General features: G+C 35.4%; 1 protein-coding gene across 4 annotated transcripts in view; it reads left to right on the top strand.

The window, feature by feature from the left end:
• Positions 1–4,864, top strand: part of LOC137249799 (zinc finger protein 892-like) — a 185,026-nt gene extending 180,162 nt beyond the window's left edge. Inside the window, exon 9 of one of the 4 annotated variants that reach the window (XM_067781728.1) lies at positions 3,861–4,864. In XM_067781728.1, coding sequence (XP_067637829.1) covers positions 3,861–4,817 — 957 coding nt within the window. In that variant the 3' untranslated portion in view covers positions 4,818–4,864. The remainder of the gene's footprint in view (positions 1–3,860) is intronic. The other 3 variants (XM_067781727.1, XM_067781726.1, XM_067781724.1) reach the window with 3 other exon arrangements.
• Positions 4,865–16,153: the final 11,289 nt, after the last annotated feature.

The raw sequence follows: 16,153 nt of genomic DNA, 5'->3' as shown, positions 1-16,153 counted from the left end.
ATAGAAAAGGACGGAAAAATACCTTTTTTGGATACCCTAACAATTCAGGGAGATAACCGATTAACAATACACTGGTACAAAAAACCCACAACATCTGGAAAATTGATTAACATCTACTCGCGCCATGCTAGAAATGTAAAAATGAACACTGCCAAAAATTTTGTGAGGCGTGTTCTCTCCATGAGCGGCACATTGTACCACAACAAAAAAATCAATATCATTAAGGATTCCCTGAAAAATAATGACTTCCCCACGAAATTAACCTATAAACTTATATATGAATTTTCGTCTAGGCGTGATAAAGATAATAATAGGGAAAATCAAACTGCAAAAATTTATAAATCGGTTACTTATGTCCCGGGGCTCTCGGAGAGGATCAAAAATTCCATAATGCATGACAAGGAAACGGTGCAGCTAGCCTTTACCTACAGCAACCCTTTAAAAAAAAGTATTCAGCGAACTGAAAGATCCCATAGCGAAAGAGAAAAAATCTGACGTAGTGTATCGGATTCCTTGTTTTGGCGACGGTTCCCGCATATGCGAGAAATTATATGTGGGTACTACAAAATCTAAACTCAAGGATATCCGCTCACAAGTCAAACATAAAATTAAGGAATAATTTTTCTGATAATAAAACGGCATTATCAGCACATTGTAAAGGCACAGGTCACTACGTCAATTATTAATAAATTCAAGTTATATTTGTAAACAGAAATAAACTGTGATAATATTGTGATATACAGCTTTAAGGACACGATATTTTCAGTAATTAAGAGAAAATTATTGCTTATATTCAAGTATTTCGTTATTTTTTCTACATTTATCTTTGATATGTGTAAAAAAAAGGAAAGTATATTGACGCAATGCAACTCTGCTCTTCCTGCTGTTCTTCATTCCACTCCATTCACTGCCTTCTTTTACTGCCTTCCACTCTATTCGCAACATAACCTCAATGTAAGCTTCCAAACTACATATATATGTAGTAAACAATGCTCGATACTGTTTTAGATATTTTTAAGGATGTAGTTTTAGCGTTAGGGAATGTTGGAACTCGAGGACATATCGCTTAAAATGAACAAACCCGTTATACAAAACTTAATGTGTGGTATTTCGGAAAAGTTCGGTCATGTGGACAGCAACGAATAAATTTTTTAAATTTCTTTAGATGTCATTAATATTAATATGTTGTAAGATCATAAATGCAACCATGTCAACTAATGTAGCAGAATAAGCAAAAAATACAACCATGGGAACTAATTAATAGAATAAACAAAAATAAATCACTGTAAAGGAAAGAAAATGGAAGAAAGAGAAGATGGTGGACTTCCGTTTCATTATTGGATTTAGGACTGAAAAATAAAGTACTAAGATAATTAATCCGGACATTTCTGCTGTTTTATTAACCATCGAACGTAGAAGTTACATCTCAGATGTGTTAACGGACCTCGCGCACTATTATAAACAACTATTTTGTAAAATGGATGCTCGAGAAGGCATTATCAAAGTTTTAACTGAAAATAATTATACAATTACGCAGATTACTGCAAAATATAGTTAGCGTGGGAGATAATAGCTCCTCAAATACGATGAATACCACTACGAACACATATATATTCGAGAACATTACGGACGAAATGATTGAGATAAACGCTGCCGTTTCTATTGATTCCTCTGCCGTCACTGCCGTTACCGCCGTTCATACTGCCGTTTATTCAGCTGCCGCTACCGTCTGCTCTGCCGTCACTGCCGTTCCAACTGCCTCTACTACCGATGTTTTCGCTGCCGCCCCATCAAACGCTACCCCAATTGACGTAAGAGCCACGACCATAAGTGTGGATGACGAACTGGTGGTGCTACGAAAACGTATGGAGATGTTAAAATTAATGAAGGAAATCGACGAGCTAAGAGCTAGTACTGGGGTACAACAGCAACGTAGACTGGATTTTGCCGTTATAGAGCATGCTGTTTCCAAGTTCAGTGGTGATGATATATCAGTAACGGTGGGACATTTTCTTCAAGACTTTGAAGAAGTAATGGAGTAGTCAAGAGTAGACGAACGATTTAAATTGCTGGCTCTTCGTCGCTGCCTGGTGGGAACAGCCAAAGTTTTCCTTACCACCACCAAAGCGTTAAGCTATGCCGAGTTAAAAAAGGCCCTTACGATGGAATTTGATGTGCCGATACAGAGGAACGAAGTTGCAGCCATAGTTGAAGACGTCAATACTCACTCCTCTGATGATGCCGTAAATGCTTTTAATTTTTTGCCTTATGATGGAATAGTTGAAGCCTACCGAATTAAAAGCTGGCCTCAATCACCCGATAGAGATGTAGAGGAACCAGACTAATATTTGTTAGAAATTAAGTTATACTGTGTCGAGGTCGATTACAGTGTCAGATTGGCCGAGCTGTAACTCTGAACACAAATGGCGAATTGTATTAGATTAGGTATTAGATTTAGATTAGGTATTAGATTAAGAAATGTACGATAGTGAAGATAGAAATTAAGTTATAGTGTATTAAGGTCAATACAGTGCGAGCTGTAACTGTGAACACAAATAGCGAATTGTATCACATTAAGAAATGTACGACAGTAAAAATAGAAATTAAGATAATGTATCGAGGTCGATACAGTTTCAGGTTGGCCGAGTTGTAAGATCTGTCAGGTCGTGGGTCGTCCCCGCGTTGGGCTTCACTCACACCTTGGCCCGCTTTGATGTAGAAAACCTTATATGCTTAGGCGGAGTACGCTGTTAAAACAGCAACATTAAAATAAGTTTTTGGCTCGTTCAAAATATATGGACAAAAGAACCGAAAAATTACCAGCGGGTCCCTCCTAAACCAAGGGTGGGATCCACAGTATGTTTGCACAGAACACCTTTCTGCGTTGGCAGCCTTCCGTCACGCTTATAAAGAAGTACCCTAGGTGGGTCCAACACCGGTTTGGAGACCAAAACTATATCCACGCAAAACACTTATGTTCACAGTTTTTTTGTTGGGTACCCAACATAACAACAATCACATGAAAATCACCAACTTCCACTGCAAATATCTCCGGACAGAGATACAATTTTTATTTTTCGCCTTCGGAGTATTGTTCTCGAGATTAATACGCGTCCGTTGAAACCTCTCTCGATATTTTTTTTTGGGAGCAGGCGATCCCTCAACTAGACTTTTTTCATAATAAAACTTATAAAAGTCGTGTTTACCAAAAATGTAAACACGAGAAACGTCAGATGAAAGTGCCCAAAAACACCATTGTGAACTCATTGGATTGAGGACTGCAAAATAAAGAACTAAGATAATTAATCCGGACATTTCTGCTGTTTTATTAACCACCGAAGGTAGAAGTTACAATGTACATATATATTTTTATACTTATAAAAACAAAAGTACAAACAAAGTAAAAGCCCAAAAACGTTCAACTTTTGCATCGTTTTAGTGCAAAAGAAATAGTCATTAGGGTGGGTCGATTTGTATGGACGAAAGTTAACCGATATCGCGCCATCGATTTTTCGATACGATTTGGGCTCAGGAAAAAAAAGTTACTACACATACTCAAAAAAATAATTTTCGAGCCTGCGAAATTTCATTTTTTTTTTTTACTTTTTTCGACTTTGATTTTTAAGGTTTTTTTCATGACCTACTAAAAAAAATTGCATACGTATACCCTGTCCGATCCAAAAATGTGCGCTAAAAACGTTGTCGATAACAGTTTTTTGAAAAAAAAAAATATATTTTTATTATTATTTTTTTTTTTCAAAGAATTGTTATCGACAACGTTTTTAACGGACATTTTTGGGTCGGACAGGGTATACATACAACTAAACACACAACTAAAGGTATAATTGGATCTTTTTCAGGCCGCAAAGGATTCGAAAATAATGGAAACGATAACAGTGACTGACTTAACTTTAAACGATTTACAGTGTGCAATTTTGGCTAAAACTTACAAGCAATACCGCTGCCTTTGGGATGAAACACATATTGCATATCGATTTAAAAACAGGCACAAAGAGGCCTTAAAATACCTTCAAGAGGATTTTAATAAGAAATCTGGTTTGGAGTATCATGATTTGCAACGCGAAATTAAGAGACTACGTAGACAATGGTCAATCGAAAAGGAAGAAAAAAAAAAAAAAACTAAATGCAAACGGCATAAATTAATATATCGACCTACCTTTAAGTATTATAATGATATAGAGTACCTTGAGGTTGATGTTCCTCCCTTCGAATGCGTTGCATGTGGAAAGCTACTGCATTGTTGGAGTCATTACAAAGTACATGTAGCATCCCACGATGGCTCGCTACCATTTAAGTGTTATATCTGTGAACATGGATTTAAGTTGTCGACGAATTTAACAGTTCACCTACGAAGACATGCACAAGACTACGTACACAGTTGCGAGGTGTGCAATAAGCTTTGTATAACGTCTACAGAAAAGATAATTCATATGCGTACACATACCGGAGAAAAACCATTTGTTTGTTATGTTTGCGGCCACAAATTTATAACATCTTCACATCTTTTGGTACATCTTCGGCGTCACAAAAAACAAAGACGTCACAAATGTAAACTCTGTGCAAGAATGTTCTGTGAAACAAACGAATTAAATGAGCATATGAGGATACACAGAAATATACGAGATCAAATATGCGCAATTTGTAGCAAAGGTTTTACGACCTCAAACCAGTTGCGCCAACATGCATTAATTCATAGCACTGAAAAAAAATATTCATGTCGGATCGCGGCAAACGGTTTGCACAAGGTGTCTCAGTTGTCACATGAAATCACATGGTGGTATGATAGGCGGATATAAAAATTAACATAACATTACATGGGTCAAAAACAAAATTAAGATAACATAGATAAATAAATATATATACGGAAACCTTGCAATAGCAAATAGAAGCTACGGATCGCGAACAACTTTTTTGATTTTTTCTTTGCAAAATTTGTTTTGACAGTTGCTGATTTGCTATTCTATGTTGAAAAAATATACTACAGTTTTTATAGTTGTGTATTTGCAAATATATAGCGGAATATTTTGTTGGTGCATTGTGTATATATGTATATTACACCAATTTGCAAATGCAATGATGCTAGACTGTTTGCACTAAATCCTCAACTCCCATATTGCATTATACAAACTCATTGCGGAAATTGTTTGTTGCTTCAAGTACATACATATATGTAGCTTTAACAATTTGTTTGGAAAAATTTAGTTTTGGTTTTTTGTGGTGTAAGTCAGTTGTCAAAAATTAAATTAGTCTTAAGGCTTGGTTTCCTCGAAATCCGTGTCGTTATATAGCTGTGCAAACATTGCGGCGAACTGAATTATATAAAATGCTGCAATATTATAACGCTTAGTGGCAACTAAAGGTTTCCTCAAAAGCGGTGCCGTTATATAACGGCCGTTACATACATTGTGTACAAAAGAAGATTGATATCTTACCGGTAAACTGCCTGACAGGATGTTCCAGATGGCTTCCTTTTAACGTTTTGGCCATTGTGAATCAAACTCAATGTGATATCTGCATAGACGTCAGAATTCCAAAGTGATTGGATCACCTGATTTGTAATTGACTATCGCTGTCTCATTCTGTATCTCTTTCTATCACCCGCTGAAGATAGCCGGCCCTATGCGCCGCCATATTGAACATCCTGTCAAAACGCTAAAAAGTAGTCATATTGAACATCCTGTCAGGCAGTTGACAGATAAGATATCACACTTAGTTTGATTCACAATGGTTTTGGCAGTGTTTTGACAGAATGTTCAATATGGCGGCGCACACAGCCCAAGCTATCTTCAGCAAGTGATAGAAAGAGACGCAGGATGAGACCACGATAGTAACTTTAACAAGTAAGGAAGGCTAAGTTCGGGTGTAACCGAACATTACATACTCAGCTGAGAGCTTTGGAGACAAAATAAGAGAAAATCACCATGTAGGAAAATGAACCTAGGGTAACTCGGGAATGTATTTGTATGACATTGGTATCAAATGGAAGGTAATAAAGAGTATTTTAAAAGGGAGTGGACCATAGTTCTGCAGGTGGATGCCTTTTCGAGAAATCGCCATAAAGGTGGACCAGGGGTGACTCTAGAATGTGTTTGTACAATATGGGTATCAAATGAAAGGTGTTAATGAGTATTTTAAAAGGGAGTGGACCTTAGTTCTATAGGTGGGCCCCTTTTCGAGATATCAGCATAAACGTCGACCAGGGGTGACTATAATGTGTTTGTACGATATGGGTATCAAATGAAAGGTGTTAATGAGTATTTTAAAAAGGAGTGGGCCTTAATTCTATAGGTGGACACATTTTCGAGATATCGCCATAAAGGTGGACCAGGGGTGACTATAATGTGTTTGAACCCTATGGGTATCAAATTAAAGGTATTAATGAGGGTTTTAAAAGGGAGTGAACCTTAGTTGTATATGTGACGGCGTTTTCGAGATATCGGACCAGGGTGACCCAGAACATCATCTGTCGGGTACCGCTAATTTATTTATATATGTAATACCACGAACAGTATTCCTGTCTTGATTCCAAGGGCTTTGGATTTCGCCCTGCAGAACTTTTTCATTATCTTCTACTGAATATTGTAGGTGTCACACCCATTTTACAAAGTTTTTTCTAAAGTTATATTTTGCGTCAAAAAACCAATCCAATCACCATGTTTCATCCCCTTTTCGTATTTGGTATGCAATTATGGCATTTTTTTCATTTTTCGAAATTTTCGACATTGAAGAAGTGGGCGTGGTCATAGTCGGATTTCGCCAATTTTTAGTACCAAGATAAAGTGAGTTCAGATAAGTACGTGAACTAAGTTTAGTAAAGATACATCGATTTTTGCTCAAGTTATCGTGTTAACGGCCAAGAGGAATGACAGACGGTATGTGTATAAAAACTGGGCGTGGCTTCAACCGATTTCGCCCATTTTCACATAAAACAGTTATCGTTATAGACGGTATGCCCTTACCACATTTCACAAGGATTGGTAAATTTTTGTTCGAGTTATGGCATTAAAAGTATTCTAGACAAATTAAATGAAAAAGGACGGAGCCACGCCCATTTTGAAATTTTCTTTTATTTTTGTATTTTGTTGAATGTCGACATAATTTACTTATATACTGTAAAGATATTCAGTTTTTTGTTAAAATTTGACTTAAAAATAATTTTTTTTTTAAGTGGGCGTGTTCGTTATGCGACTTTGCGAATTTTTATTTAGCACACATATAGTAATAGAGTAACGTTCCTTCCAAATTTCATCATGATATCTTCAACGACTGCCAAATTACAGCTTGCAAAACTTTTAAATTACCTTCTTTTAAAAGTGGGCGGTGCCACGCCCATTGTCCAAGATTTTACTAATTTTCTATTCCGCGTCATAAGCTCAACCCACCTACCAAGTTTCATCGCTTTATCCGTCCTTGGTAATGAATTATCGCAGTTTTTTAGTTTGTCGAAATTTTCGATATTGAAAAAGGGGGGTGGTTATAGTCCGATTTCGTTCATTTTAAATAGCGATTTGAGATGAATGCATACCAAATTTCATCAAGATACCTCAAAATTTACTCAAGTTATCGTGTTTACGGACGGACGGACGTACGGGCGTGGCTAGATGAATTTCTTATTTCGCCCAGATCATTTTGGTCTCGATTAGTTTATGCCGTTACAGGGTACCGTTATGCGAACAAAATTAATATATTTTGTGAGCTCTGCTCAGCTGAGTATAAAAATCAGGTGATCGGTACATAGCGGTAAAGTACGTTGACGAAAATATTTACAATGTAAAACTTTTGTGGAAACTAAAGGGCCAACTAATGGTGACATATCCATAATCAGATAAAACAGCTGATCGAACCAACCTTTTGGAAATCAATGTAATCGATTAATGGTGCCATACCATAATGGTAAGGCCATAACCATATCATAGCCAACCAATTGGTTCTTGGTTTCTCGCCATAGTCATAACCTAAAAATATTTGAATTGGAGAATTTATTAACTTTTTGTAGATTTTATTTATTGTTTTGGTTACATTTTGACTAAGAGATTTATTTTTGTGGTATATGTTTGTAATGTTTGCCGTTTTCTTCATATTTATGAAAGTTTCACGATTTTTAGGTTAAGGCACCAATAACTAATGCCAGTTTGATATGGATAAGTAAAAATATGGTTATGACTATGGCGTTAGGATTAAGGAAGTTTAATTTGCCCTTAAGGAGGCGATGAAGTGAACCGTAACGTAATATAGCGGTGAGCCAAGACAAAAGGCTTTCCCATGACGGTGCAAACTCTACCTTCAACATTTTTTCTGACCGTCATATTAAAACGAATAGTTATCTTTTTTATTTATAAATCTCATATATTATACATTTGCAAAAATATTGAAAATAAAAAGACAAAAATCGAAAATAAAAACAAGATAAGTATTTGTAGATTAATTCACCGGTTACAGCCGTTGGATTTTACAGCAAAACAGAGCCTCTAATCACGGTGGGTATAGCGCCCACTCGGCCGTAACCGTTTTCTCAAGCGATTACACTGGTCAACAGTGAAAAATTTTCCAGAATTTTTTAGTCGTTTTAAGTCAATTTAAGGGTGCTGATTACGAAAATAAAAAGATGATAAAAAAATGTGAAGACTACCTTTATATAAATGGACCAACAAATAATTGGTAATTTTTCCTTTAATACAGACATAGTCTTGTTGAATTTTGACTAAAAAACTTTAACAATAGCTCTTGTAAAAGTATTTTGGGATTTAAAACTATAAAGGTGGAGCGCAATCTTTCAATTTAAGGCAAACCATGTACTTGGGATTAATTATTTTAAATCTCAAAATTCTTTTACAAGATCTATTGTTAAAGTTTTTTAGTCAAAATTCAACAAGACTATGTCTGTATTAAAGGAAAAATATCCTTCTATTTATATAAAGGTAGTCCTAAAAATTTTTTTATAATCCTTTTATTTTAAATTTTTTAGTACCGCTTACAAAAAGGTAATTGCAACTTTGATTAGCAATTTAAGTAATTCCTAAGTGAAAATTCTTATCTTTATTTATTTGTTCAAAATAGCAAAATTTAAGAGAATTAGTGGAATTTTCGGTGACAACAATGGCGAAAACAACAGAATTCCACCTCGCACCATAACCAGAGAATTCCACCTCGTTTTTCAGCTACTTATTTTGCACAGCTGAAAATCGTGGTGAAATTCGCATACGCCTGAAAGTCTAAAAGAATCGTGGTGAAAGTCGCGTACGCCTAACAGCAAGGACGTGCATTGAGTAGGGATTTCAACTGGGTGGAATTATACAACGCCTGCAACACACAGGAGGCTAGCCATAAAGGTATGGCCTAATCTTCTAAATAGTTGGACTTGTGCGTTACGTAGCTGAAATTTGTTGATCAAACGTTGCACTGTCAACGAGTTTTAAACTATATTTCTGGCTTCAAGTCTAGATATCCAGGAAGTTAGTTAAAAATCGATTGCAAGATTCCCAACATAAAACTACTTTTCTCAATTTCCATGCGCCACCTAGCGGATTTTTTAAAATAAAATATAGCATTGTCGCCGGGTTCTGACTTATGGCCCAAGTTTCATGCCTCTAGCTCATCGGGAAGTTACTCGAAAATCGATCGCAAAATTCCCCCCGTTTTTAAAGGATTTGCAGTTATCCTGACTAGCGCACCACCTAGAGGAAGTTTTTTTTCTATAAGTTGTATTGTCACCAGGCCTAACTAACTAAGTGCCAAGTTTCAAGTCTCTAGGTAATCGGGAAGTTAGTTAAAAATGGGTTGAAAGATTCCCAAATTAAAATTTGTTTTCCTACTATCTCGATCCGCGTGCCACCTAGCGAACTTTTTTTTACCAAATGTTGCATTGTCACCGGGTTCTGACCCACGGCCCAAGTTTCTAGTCTCTAGCTCACCGGCAAGTTACTCAAAACTCGATCGCAAGATTCCCCTCGTTTTTCAGGGATTTGTAGTTATCTCTATTTAAAAATGGATTGAAAGATTCCCAAATTAAAATTAATTTTCCTAATATCTCGATCCATGCGCCACCTAGCGGAATTTTTTTGATAAAATATTGCATTATCACAGGGTTCTGACTCACTCAAGTCTCTAGCTCACCGGGAAGTTACTTAAAAATCGATCGCAAGATTCCCTGCGTTTTTTCAGGGATTTTCGTTTATCTCGATTCGCCTGCCACCTGGCGGCATTTTGTTTTCCACGGATTGTACGGCCATCGACTCGCAACCTATGTGCTAAGTTTCAAGTCTTTGGATCACCGAGAAGTTAGTTAAATGCGATCGCAAAATATCCATTTTAAAATAAATTTTCTGTATATCTCGATCCGTGCGCCACCTAGCGGATATTTTTCATTTGCATTGTAATGTCCGCCAGATCTGGACTATGTTCTAAGTATCATGTGAAGTTACCGAAAAAGACTTTTCCGTGGGTCAAAAATTCGTATGGAAATGAGGGGACAAACATGAAAGGGACTTAATATTGTAACGAATTTAGGGCAACTCCACTTATTTTACACCTTCTACTAAAGTTCGTATCGCTAGTTGTTGAATAAATAACTCCAATATTCAATAATGCAAAATGGTCTTTATTAGACTACATTTAGTATACTTCACAATAACACTTATACTTCACAACCAATAGCGTGTTTAAATCAAACTACGGACTACTGACCTTCTGCTGCTTTTATACTCCCTGCCCAAATGTCTGGACGTTTCTCCTTCTAGAATCCTCTACCTGGTCACCAGCCATCGCGCGCGTGTATTATTTTGTAGTGTATAACCGTATGCGTGTGTATATGTGAGCGAAGTAGTAGCTGATGATTACATGCGTTTGTATCTCCCTGCTGCTTGTATGTATGTGTGTACATGATGATTAATAGGGGGACTCATTAAAGCATATAACTTTATAAGGTGTAAAATTATATCAATTTGCACACGCTGTTATATGAACGCACCTAGTAATATTCTTGATAAACTTAATTGTCGATCAGCCGTATTATTGCCAAAAAAATATTTGATTTTTATACAAATTAAAAAATGCCAAGACTAAGTGAAAAATCAAAACTAAAACATCTTTACTAAGAAATTCTTGTAAATGACTTGCTGATGTCGGAGATTTCTGATGAAAAGGACGGCAATTATATTTGCAAGGTTGCTTTCCTTTGAGTTTACCGCGTTTACACCATGAAAAGTGCGCGTAAATTTATACAAATTGTGTAAATGATTTTTCATACAAAATTTGACAGTTCGTTTACACACTAGATAAATTTATACGTTTACACACTTTATAAGGCATTTATAAGGTTAAATGAGTCCCCCTACTAATTTTATGCGTAGCAATTTCAGAGGTGTATTTAAAGTTTGTCGTTTAGCAGTCCATATAAAGTTTAAGCGTAAACGTATATAGACGTGAAACAAAAAATACAGCTAATAATATGGGACTCATAAAAGCATATAACTTTATAAGGTGTAAAATTATATCCATTTACGCACGCTGTTATATGAACGCACCTAATAATATTCTTGATAAACTTTAACTGTCGATCAGCTGTATTATTGCCCAAAAATTTTTATGATTGTTATACAAATTGAAAAATGCCAAGATTAAGTGAAAAATCAAAACTAAAACGGCTTTACTAAGATATTCTTGTAAATGACTTACTGATGTTGGAGATTTCTGATGAAAATGCCTGCTGTAATGGCTGCAAGGTTGCATTCCTTTGAGTTTACCGCGTTTACACCATGAAATGTGGGCGTAAATTTATACAAATTGTGTAAATGATTTTTCATACAAAATTTTACAGCTCGTTTACGCACTAGATAAATTTATGCGTTTACACACTTTATAAGGCATTTATACGGTTATATACGTCCCCCTAATGTGTTTATGTAGCTTGCTTAAATGTTGTTGTGCCTTTATTTAATAACCTTAGAGATGGTAATATTCGTCACAATGTAAAGGTAGTATAATGATTTGCTTCTTTCTAACAGCTCTAGTTTTTAATTTTCGTATAGGTGTTAAATTCTTACAAAAATGAGAATTTTTACATACTCAATTTTAATGATTTACCACATATCATATATTATAAGACTTTCTTGCCTGTGGGTCTTGTTCAAGATCCCGACAAAGACTCCAGCAGTAATCGGCCATCATATGCGTCTCCCATTTTCTTTGGTATCGCTCTTCCATAACACGAATATCCTGGTGAAATCTTTCACCCTGCTCTTCACTATAATCTCCAAGATTCTTGGGAAACCGATTTAAATGGCTGTGCAAATAATGAATCTTAATGCTCATGTTACAGCCTAGCTCTTTCACATTACACAGCATATCGTTTACCAATTGCTCATAATTCGCAGATTTTTGGTTTCCAAGGAAATTTCGCACTACCAAAACGAAAGATTTCCAAGACTTTTTTCAAGCTCGTTCATCGACCCAATAAAATCTAGGTCTTTGATCAGCTGTCTTATCTGGGGGCCATCGAAAATACCTGCTTTTAAATTTTCACTCCAAAGTAATTATAATATCCTGGTTTAACAAAGTCCCTGATGACTTTACGAAACTTTTTGAAGGAACTATCTGCATCATTCATACAACGCCGTCTTTTTGTCGCCATTGTTAGAATCAGAATTAATTGTATTAATTTTAAAATAAAAGTGACGAAAAAATTTGGAGATGTTATAAGAAAACACAATAATGTAGGAGTACTAAATATAACGTTTTAGTACGAAATAAGTCAGACTATCTGGCAACGCTATTCGATTAAGTTAAAAACATACTGCTAACTTGCAAGCACTTATGTTGAGGTGTGAAACAAAAAAGAAAAAGAAATATTCATTCGATTGTAACCACGAAGTCGGATAGCTCTACTTTACTTAAACGAAAAGTGAATTCCGCATATTTTAATAAATACTCTTAGTCATAGCCAATTGGAAAGAACAGTAATTGAAAAGCGCAAACGCGAAAGACCATACTTCAATTTAATTTTCATTTTAAACTATTTGGTCCGTAGTCATAGTAGAAATAAAATAGTTTTATTGGTTTAACATGGTTCTAAATTAATTATCATTTTAAGTCTATTATAGTCCACTTAAGCACTATTTTATCTATAAAAAAGTATTTTAAATTTAAAATGACATGAGCGCGATCTTAATTTTTTAAAATAGGTTTTAAGTTGGTGGTCTGCTGTCAAAAGTTGCTAGAAATTAAGCAATTTTGCTATTTAAACGCGATGAACTTAAATGAAAGTGAAAAAAGGCTTCCCCGACAAGCAAATATACGTCAGGAACTAATTTATTATACCTAGAATGCGTATTAATATTTTTCTGACGAAAATTACACAATTTTAAAATGTGCAATGGTTACTTGGCTCCACATATACGAAATCTTTAATTAAGACTTCCGCATTCATAGATATTTGTGAATTTTGATATTTTAGTATCTTTTGAGCAAAAAGTACCATCCTATACTGATTTTGGCATTAAATTTAGAAATAAATATTCAATTAAAGGAATTATTTGCCACAGGCGTCGATTTTTAATACATGTCGCGTTTTAATTTCGGAAGCAATAATCCGAAGGCGGTAGAGTAATACTTTTACTCTGTCAAGATATTATTGCAAAAAAAAGTTTAAGACATTCATGTGATTGATGTAATTTTGGTGATATTGTTGTACACAGAAAAGAATTAACTAAAAAGGCGCTTTGCGCTGATACAATTTTCACAAATTTCGCAGCCGTTTGAGGGTAATTATTCGGCTTTTTGTGAATATCTATTAATAAAAGAACAATTTCAACTATTGAATTACATTAAAGAATTCTTGAATTCAATTCTGCTGGCATTTCCTTTTGTGACTTCTATTCCCCTTTACATTTGCCAATTCCTCTTAAAAGAAAGCGTGAAATAAAACACGGAATATAACAAGAATTAGCAACAAAAATTTTAAGGACTGCTAGATACGGGCGCTGTTGTACTACTTCCCTCCTTTATCACCCTCTTAGTCTATGACATGATCGACTTGAGTTCAATGATTTTCTAATCTAAAAGGGACTTACACTTTGCAGATCCATGTGCAATGGCTCAACATTCTAGGTCACTTCTTTCCTATGGAAAACTATACTAAACTCCCTTTATTTATGCTGACTTTGCGAAGACAAACCTAACATTTAACCTGATTATCGTTGAATGTCCTGCGTACTTATTAGTATCGAGGTTAGACTTATCCTTATTCCGGTCTATCAAATAAACGGCTTTAACGGTTAGGGCCACCTAACATTTAAGGTTTGCATCATTTTGGTCGTCACATCTGTTTTAATGCAAACAACTTTTCTTTACAACATTCTTACAAACAATATAAACTATTCAACATGAATACGAGTATATGAGTGAATAGCCTTGTTGATTCCTTTGCTTTAAGGAGCCCAAATCCGCTTTAACTACCTATTTGCTTATGTGAGATTTAAATAATTTTTTAAGAACGAAATTAAGTAAATTTTCTTCAAATAAGTATGTTCATGTTCAATTAATAGATTGTGCACTCAATTTTAAATTGACGGCTGATAAAAAACAGCGAATTTTTATTAAACGTTTGCTAATAACTTTTAAATAGAGCCCCGGGTTTCTCAGGGGCCCCCGATTTAGAGGTACTAAGACATTTTTTTTTAAATTCAGGAGAGTCTTTAGTTTTCCATGTGCAAATTTCAAGCCGAATTTCAAAAGCAACGAATATTGATAATGATTTTTGCCTGGGCCTGGGGAAACAATAAAAACATCAAACAAAAATGTGTTTCTCAAGGGGCCCGCGATTTAGAGGTACTAAGACATTTTTTTTAATTCAGTAGAGTCTTTAGTTTTCTATGTGCAAATTTCAAGCCGAATGTCAAAAGCAACGAATATTGATAATGGTTTTTTGTCTGGGCCTTAGGAGACAATAAAAACATCAAACAAAAATGTATGTTTACATGAATCCGAAATCGTAAAGTTTTCGTGGTGACACTGATGAAGGTTCATCTTCAAAAAGTCTTCCAACAATACCACGAACTCTGTATCAAAGTTCAGATTATTTAAACGACTTCGATATCGGTACCATGAATAATGAGTTTTTGCGATCTGCAGAAGTTTTGTTAACTAATTCCTCGAGGTCATCGAAAGTGTCCTGTTATTTTTCCACGTAAATGTCATGACGAGGTATTTCCTACCTCGTTGTTAAACAGAATCTTGCCAAATGAAGAGAAACTGGAGCGTGTCTGGTTAGTGTGGAGTGCCAGTAACAATGCTTTTTATTGCCTACCATGTCGCCTTTTAAGCACCAATACTTTAAATCGACCTAAAATTTGTTCTGCGGATATTCGAAATTCCAGGCATGGAAGAAGCTATACGATAAACTGCCATCACACGAAAATACTCAAGATTACATTAACGGGCCGATTCTGAGCGTTACCGGTAAAATAGTCCCCAGAACATTATGTAACCGAAAATCGTTACCAGTTCTTTTATTTGTGGTGAAATTTAAAAGTTGGTTTTCTTCGCTTTATCCATGGCGGAACGGTACAAAGTGACAGCATGCGACAGCTGAATATAAACTTTTTTATTTGATTTGATACATCAACTTCCGGCGCAGTTCGATTTTGACATTCGTCCATCGAATTTACAAAAACAAAGTACATGGAATTTTTATTTATGTTTGTAGGTATGTCACCATGCTGCCACCTTGTATGGTTCCGCCATGGCTTTACCGAAAATGTGTCACTCGTAGATACGAGGTTAACAAATAAACGAGACGATGTGTATATATGTACATGCATGCATAAGATTTTACATAGTTGTATTGTAATTTATTCTGTGAAAGTACATAATGTAAACAAATATATAATATATAGCAAGAGGCAACACTTTTTTACTATTATCTTTACTTATTTGCGCTTACAATTCTTTATTTTTCAGTTTTGCCTTTTTCTAAACAACAGCTGTTGTTTGGTTATTTCGATGTAACCACCTACTTTTGTGGGTAAAAAATTATCCGGCTACTTTCGCGGATAGAATACCAAAAGGGTGTAAAAGTTTCCACATGATTTCGTTACCGTGGTAAAGAATGTTGTTACCACACTAGAATCGGGGCGTA

The sequence above is a fragment of the Eurosta solidaginis genome, chromosome 4 (genome assembly GCF_040869045.1).
Source record: "Eurosta solidaginis isolate ZX-2024a chromosome 4, ASM4086904v1, whole genome shotgun sequence".
In the NCBI taxonomy this organism is placed as follows: Eukaryota; Metazoa; Arthropoda; class Insecta; order Diptera; family Tephritidae; genus Eurosta; species Eurosta solidaginis.
The sequence above is the reverse complement of the archived record's forward strand: the minus strand, read 5'-3'. Positions and strand labels throughout refer to the sequence as shown.